Here is a 6,606-nt window from a genome sequence, read left to right on the forward strand (position 1 = left end):
AAAAGCTGCTTCCACAGAGGGTTGAAAATATTTCAAAACGGCAAGTTCAAAATACAATATTGGACACAATCCTGGAAAATTACTTCAATTTAATTTATAAGAAACTCGAGAATAAAAAGCTGATAAAATTATTTCCGTAAAACTAAATAAAAAAAAAATCCAACTTGGCATCCCATCCCCAAGGGTAACACTGTTTGACTTATCTGTCACACTGGTCACACCGCCGCCATCCCTCGGTTGTTTTTTTGCGTTTTTGCATAACAAAATATCGAAAACTCGCCCGAATCGAACCAGGAGAGGCACAACCCAGTTGCTGGAGGCAGTTGGGCAGTCACGCAGTTGGAATGGGTCAGTACACGGCGTCCCAACGCAAGAATGTGCGGATACTACTCGTGGGTGACGCCGGGGTGGGCAAGACGTCGTTGATTCTTTCGCTGGTCAGCGAGGAGTACCCGGAGGAGGTGCCGCCCCGCGCCGAGGAGATCACCATTCCGGCCAACGTTACTCCCGAGCAGGTGCCCACCAGCATTGTGGACTATTCGGCCCTGGAGCAGACGGACGAAGCCCTCGGCGTGGAGATCAACAAGGCGCATGTGGTGTGCATTGTGTACGCGGTCAACGACGATGATTCCCTTGACCGAATCACGTCCCACTGGCTGCCACTAGTCCGTGAAAAGTGCAATCCCTCGCTGGAGTCGGAAGCGGATGGTGTGGAGCGGGAGGAGGAGAGCGCAGGCGGCTCTGGAGGCGAAAGGGAGCCCTTGCGGAAGCCAATCGTCCTTGTTGGTAACAAGATCGACATGATCGAGTACTCCACCATGGACAGTGTGCTGGCTATCATGGAGGACTATCCAGAGATCGAGAGTTGCGTCGAGTGCTCGGCGAAGACACTGCACAACATATCCGAGATGTTCTACTACGCCCAGAAGGCAGTGCTGCACCCAACCTCGCCCCTCTACATGATGGAAGAGCAGGAGGTAAGTAGCGAACTTTTTCAGCCCCAATCAGCTGTCCATTTGAGATAATAGTTCTAAAAATAGACTATTACTTTTTGGCCAAAACAAAAGAAATTTGGTACTGAAGCTTTTTAACCTTTGACTTCAGCTGACGCCCGCCTGCAAGAAGTCGCTGGTACGAATCTTCAAGATCTGCGACATCGACGGGGATAATCTGCTAAACGACTACGAGCTGAATCTGTTCCAGCGGCGCTGCTTCAACACGCCGCTACAGCCCCAGATCTTGGACGAGGTGAAAGCCGTGATACAGAAGAACGTGCCGGACGGCATCTACAACGATGCGGTCACCTTGAAGGGGTTTCTCTTCCTGCACTGTCTGTTCATCCAGCGCGGCAGGAACGAGACCACCTGGGCAGTGCTGAGGCGATTTGGCTACAACGACCAGTTGGATATGTGCCAGGAGTATCTGAAGCCCCCGTTAAAGATTCCGCCCGGCAGCAGCACAGAGCTATCGCATCGTGGCCAGCAATTCCTCATTGCCGTTTTCGAGCGCTACGACCGTGATGGCGACGGGGCACTGTCCCCCGACGAGCACAAGATGCTGTTCAGCACGTGCCCGTCATCCCCCTGGTCCTACTCGACGGACATTCGCAAGTCGTGCCCAATAAACGAGACCACCGGATGGGTGACGTTGCACGGCTGGCTTTGTCGCTGGACACTTATGACTCTGATTGACGTGGTGAAGACTATGGAGTACCTGGCGTACCTCGGTTTCAACGTCCATGAAAACGACAGCCAGTTGGCAGCTATCCATGTCACCCGCGAGCGTCGCATCGATTTGGCCAAACGTCAGAGCAGTCGCTCGGTCTACAAGTGTCACGTGATTGGTCCGAAGGGATCTGGAAAGACGGGTCTGTGTCGCGGTTTCTTGGTGGACGACATGAGCAAGCTCATCGGCAAGGAGTTCAAAACGAATGTGGTGCACTGCATCAACTCGGTGCAGGTCTATGGCCAAGAGAAGCACCTCATCTTGCGCGACATCGATGTGCGACACGCCCTCGATCCGCTGCAGCCGCAGGAAGTCAATTGCGACGTAGCCTGTCTGGTGTACGACTCCTCCAACCCCCGCTCCTTCGAGTATGTGGCTCGCATCTACATCAAGTATTACGCCGAGAGCAAGATACCCGTGATGATTGTGGGTACCAAGTGTGACATGGACGAGCGTCGGCAGGATTACCTCATGCAGCCGTCGGAGTTTTGCGAAAAGTATAAGCTACTGCCCCCGCACCTCTTCAGTCTGAAAACCAACAAGAAAGAACTTTACACAAAACTGGCCACCATGGCCGCCTTTCCGTGAGTAGTTTTTGGATTGGGTTCTTTAATCGGTTAGGTATTTTAATCCGGCTGGCAATAGACCGGTGAAAAGTGAAACTAACCAATGGCAAGATTCTAGTGCTCCCTACTTGAGCAATGAATCTTGTGGGGGATGCAGATGGGGGAATAGGTGGGAACATTTCACCATCCAGTAGGTGTAGTTGTAATTCATCTAACATCTGGGACACATCTTGGATTAATGGCTACTTATATTCTTATCTTCTCTCTTCCTCCCCCTCTTTGTGTCTTGGTTGGTGTCTGTTTTTCTGTGTTGTTTGATGTTTGTGCACGTCGATGGCTTCGCGGACTTGTGGACTGGTGGCTGCAGGCGCTTCCAGGCCGCCTGGATCCTGTTCTACAAGCACAGGTTGGTACAGCTGTGGGAATCGGCGTAAGTGTTAACCATTCATACTGAACTCGTTACTAATGTCAGCTCTCTATTTGTCATGTGATTGTATCATCTGCCACGATGTCGTGCAAGTTGCGTACAAGAGATGTACAGACCCCCGCTCATATGTGCTTGATTAACGTGTGGTGTGCGACAGCATCCTGTAGCTTTTACTCCTTGTTTCACATAAAATATTACTTTTATTTAATTGATACTAATAGTTTCCTTTCGATCAACCTGCAGCCACCTGAGACAATTTGGCCTGATGACAGAGGACCCGAAGCTGTGGTGGAAGGCCGGATTAGGCGTAGCCGCGGCCACTATGCTAGGCTTCATCGTGCTGAAGACCATTAGCGCTGCCGGAGCCCACTCCCGCTAATTCGGAAAGTTCGACACACACGTTAATGTTCAGAAAATTCATGTAACTTATTAATTACTATTTTGCTTGCTACTGTAAATCCAAAATTTATTGTTACCACAACCGAAGCAAAAAGGGACACTCGCCAAGTTCTCATTCCTGACATGTACATACGCCTGCGGAGAGCACTCCCAGGTATCGGGCAATCAGACAGGATTAGAAGACAGTCAAGCACATTGTGTACGTTGCATTTCTATTCGTATATACCCTTTAACCTTAAACCATGTACTCACTGATAAGTCATATAAGTTATCGTTACTGTCAGTACCAAGTAACCGACGCGAAGCAACCAAATTCGTGCATAGATAATAGTTTTATGTACGCCTACTCGGTTCTATATAAATACATATATACTACTAGTAGAAAGTCACTCTCCTCGGTGATATCGCACTCTGTAAATACGCGCAAAGTATGAGCAATAAATCGATCTATGTATGTGGATTTACATAAAGCGACCTATAGTGGATCAAAATGGTATCTTTTTGTTTTCTTGCCTTCCAGTTTCAACATTATTAGTACCTTAAGCTCCCTCTCGATCTTATATAGTCAATTTCTGTTTGTAAAAGTCTTTAATAATAATTTATCTTATCATACATAACCAAGTCTAAGTGGGCCTTGGATTGTCGAGGTCTAAATGCTTAGAGAACCTACAACATGTAGGTGTTCTATTTCTGTATTCCGTTGATAGCCGCCGCACTGGCCGCCGCCGGGGACATGCAGTTTCCGTCCGGATAGCGCTTCTGGAACTGAGTTATCAGCTCGGGGTCTACCAGTCGGATGCCGTCCAACTGATTCCCCAGTGTTATCCAGTTGGGCTGGATGTTGTGAGGGCGCCCGAAGAGCTCTATCTTCCGCGTACCCGGACTCAGGCGCTCAATAATACCGTAGATTTCGTCCGGTTTGTGAGAGGTGGCCCGCACCTCCGCCACGATGACATCGCAATCGAGGCCGCGGTTCAAGTTTGTAGGATTCCCCTTCATGCCAACGAGACAATGCTCCTTGCCGTGGTTAAGCCAGTGACCCGTCCGTCCGGTGCGGATAATGCGCTGCAGTTGGTTCGTCTTCACCCAAATAAGTTCGTCCACGCGCTCGTAGCCCCATAGCTTGAGGCAATCCCGACCCAGCTCCATGGCTCGACCCGTAACCCACAGGAAGATAAGGCCGTCGTCCTGGAGAGCCGGCACTCCCAGGGCTCGCATCTCGTCGTCCGACATGGTGCCATAAGGCAGTTCCATGTGAATATCCCACGGGGGATCAGCCATTACCACAGCGAACTTGCCCAGAACAGTCATGTCCAGGAAGCGCAGGTCGCACTGGATCCACTGCGGTGGATAGAGTGTGCAACTGGAGTCCACGCTGCGCTTGAGGCTCAGCTTGGTCTTCACATCCGTCGGCTTGTTGGTGTTGATGTGCGGAAGGGTGTCCACTTCGTAGTGCACATACTTGCAAGTGGCCATGTGAAAGCAGGTGTTCAGGAAGCTGCAATCCCCCAAGGACTCGTCCGTGTGGGCCTGGATAATTTTCTTGAAGTGCAGTTTGGTGCACTTGTCCGGTGTTTCGCTGCTGGAGCTGTCGCTGCCATCGGTGGACTCTTGTGATTCGGCCTCACAGCTATTAAGCGATTCCACGATGATCTCCCCATCTTCCGCTCCGACGTCCGAGGTCTTCGTCTTGGCATTGACCACCGCCTCTACATCTTTCTCGTCTCTTCGCTCCTGTTTCTTTTTAGCAGCCATCTCGGCTGTCGCCTGTTGTGCTTTGAGGCATTCCACTTTGGTGCCGTGCGAGCAGAACTCCATCACCTGTGCCCCACCATGGGATTTGAACTTCTCTGCTACGGATCTCTCCTTGGCTGTGGGCTTGGTCAGAAGCTCCAGGATTTCCTCGCCCACCTGCTTGCTTTGCTTCTCGCGCGTGGATGGCATGGATAGAAGCATCATGATGTCATCGGAAGCATCCAGGCTGGTCGATTCCTTGCGAACCGCACTAGTGTCCAGTTTAATAGTTTTCTCCTGTGGTTCCACGTCCTCCTCTTCTGGTACTTCGATTGCGTCACTTGCTGTAATTGGGACTTGGTATTATTGAAAACTGGAGAATACTCCCAGTAGTAGACCAACCTTTGCGCTTGGCCTCCTCCTCCCGTTGCTGGCAGGTGTCGTTGGTGTCCTCGAGGATCTCCTTCAGCTCCTTGGGCTGCACGGATATAATTTCACAGCCGGTTTCTGTGCCGATGGTGACATTCCGAATAACAATGGCGCCTTGGTTGGCCAATTTTCCCAGTATGAAGTTGACCATTTCAAGATTGCTGCCGGGTATCTTCTCCACCACCTGTGTGGACACGATGGGCAGGGCCAACGAACACGAGCTGAGAGTCTGTAGGACCTCCTTCTGTACTTCAAGGTCGGCCTCCACTAGAAATGTACAGATTAAAAGGGTGAAATGCCTGAATACTTGTTGCCCTGCCGGAATCTTACCGAGTTCCTTCTTGGGGTTGGCCTGATCCTCCTGGATGTCGGACAGGATCTCGATGCGCTCCTTCTTGCGCTTCTCCAGCTTTTCGCGGAGGGTGTTCCGCTTTGACTTGAGCGACTTTATGTCCCAAGCATCTGCCATTTCTTAGTTGTATCGCCACCGGCAGATTGTAAACAATTTATGTTGAATTTTTTTTTATTTACAACAGTGTTGCCGGACCGTCGCACCTTAATACCAAACTGGCATTTCAGGCGTCAGTATTAAGAAGTATTTTTCCGCTAAAAATGGCCAAAAAACGGCTGATGAAGAGAGTCCACTCGACATGGCAAGGCTGACATTTCTATTTATTTTTCGGTTCCCCAATTGAATGTAAACTCGTAAATATTTAGTGGAACAATAAACAAGCAACAAATATTTTGGTCAAACAAAGTGTACCGCGTTCCCTGCGCAAGAGATGTAATTGCTACGAACGTATCCCCATTGAGTTGCGAGAGAGGGCCGACTGGTGCGAGAGATCCGCCAATTTCGTGGCGTTTTCTTTTTGTTTATATGCGCAGGGAGTGCGCACAGCATTTGCGAATATATTGTTATTGTTGGAGCTGGCTCCCGCGCCCCAGTCAGTGAGAGAGTCGACAGCGACAACAGCTAGAAAAGCAGAGCGAGTTGGGGGCCCCAACTTGGAGCAAGCAACTTGGGCCCATTCGCAGGTCTACTTTGGAGCATGACGGTTGTTCCGCGGCAGCTCAAACGCGAACTACGTGCCCGGCTGCAGCACAAGCAGCAGCACCATCAGCAGCAGCTTCAACAGCTTCCGAATCAGAGCTCGTAACCCGATTCCCGCATCCGAGCCGAGCAGCAGCCTAATCCGGAACAGATTCTGCGTTTACGTATTCGGGCACCCGCGCGTGTATATTGATTCCGTGCGAGTGAATTTTGCAGTTGCAGCAGCAGCAGCAGCAGCAACTCCCCGTTCTCTTGATTCTTTGTGTATACTACTA

At 50.4% G+C, this 6,606-nt stretch overlaps 2 protein-coding genes across 4 annotated transcripts; one reads left to right on the forward strand and one right to left on the reverse strand.

Annotated features, from left to right (window-relative positions):
• The first annotated feature begins 112 nt into the window (after positions 1–112).
• Positions 113–3,602, forward strand: LOC6500750 (mitochondrial Rho GTPase). Of its 3 annotated transcripts, none has more exons than XM_014911214.3 (4): positions 114–977; positions 1,105–2,309; positions 2,659–2,697; positions 2,962–3,602. In XM_014911214.3, the coding sequence occupies exons 1-4, from the start codon at positions 345–347 to the stop codon at positions 3,095–3,097; spliced, it is 2,013 nt and encodes a 670-aa protein (XP_014766700.1). In that variant the 5' UTR covers positions 114–344; the 3' UTR covers positions 3,098–3,602. The 3 variants fall into 3 exon arrangements, with proteins under 3 accessions (XP_014766699.1, XP_014766700.1, XP_001953841.1); XM_001953805.4 differs by having other exon boundaries at positions 117–977; positions 2,659–2,721; XM_014911213.3 differs by lacking the exon at positions 2,659–2,697 and having other exon boundaries at positions 113–977.
• An 84-nt stretch (positions 3,603–3,686) lies between these two features.
• Positions 3,687–5,797, reverse strand: LOC6499822 (N6-adenosine-methyltransferase MT-A70-like protein). The gene is made up of 3 exons (XM_001953806.4): positions 5,611–5,797; positions 5,254–5,547; positions 3,687–5,195 (listed from the first exon to the last, which is right to left on the reverse strand). The coding sequence occupies exons 1-3, from the start codon at positions 5,747–5,749 to the stop codon at positions 3,802–3,804; spliced, it is 1,827 nt and encodes a 608-aa protein (XP_001953842.1). The 5' UTR covers positions 5,750–5,797; the 3' UTR covers positions 3,687–3,801.
• Between the last annotated feature and the right edge of the window lie 809 nt (positions 5,798–6,606).

Source organism: Drosophila ananassae, chromosome 2L (genome assembly GCF_017639315.1).
Source record: "Drosophila ananassae strain 14024-0371.13 chromosome 2L, ASM1763931v2, whole genome shotgun sequence".
NCBI classification, from domain to species: Eukaryota; Metazoa; Arthropoda; class Insecta; order Diptera; family Drosophilidae; genus Drosophila; species Drosophila ananassae.

Bases quoted from the DNA above. Each gene is read 5' to 3' on its own strand.
- LOC6499822 (XM_001953806.4), bottom strand. From the start codon at position 5,749: ATGGCAGATGCTTGGGACATAAAGTCGCTCAAGTCAAAGCGGAACACC. The intron at 5,548-5,610 runs GTAAGATTCCGG...GTACATTTCTAG, and splicing joins CAACCCCAAGAAGGAACTCG to TGGAGGCCGACCTTGAAGTA. The intron at 5,196-5,253 runs GTTGGTCTACTA...TCCCAATTACAG, and splicing joins GGAGGAGGCCAAGCGCAAAG to CAAGTGACGCAATCGAAGTA.
- LOC6500750 (XM_001953805.4), top strand. From the start codon at position 345: ATGGGTCAGTACACGGCGTCCCAACGCAAGAATGTGCGGATACTACTC. The intron at 978-1,104 runs GTAAGTAGCGAA...CTTTGACTTCAG, and splicing joins ACATGATGGAAGAGCAGGAG to CTGACGCCCGCCTGCAAGAA. The intron at 2,310-2,658 runs GTGAGTAGTTTT...TGGTGGCTGCAG, and splicing joins GCCACCATGGCCGCCTTTCC to GCGCTTCCAGGCCGCCTGGA.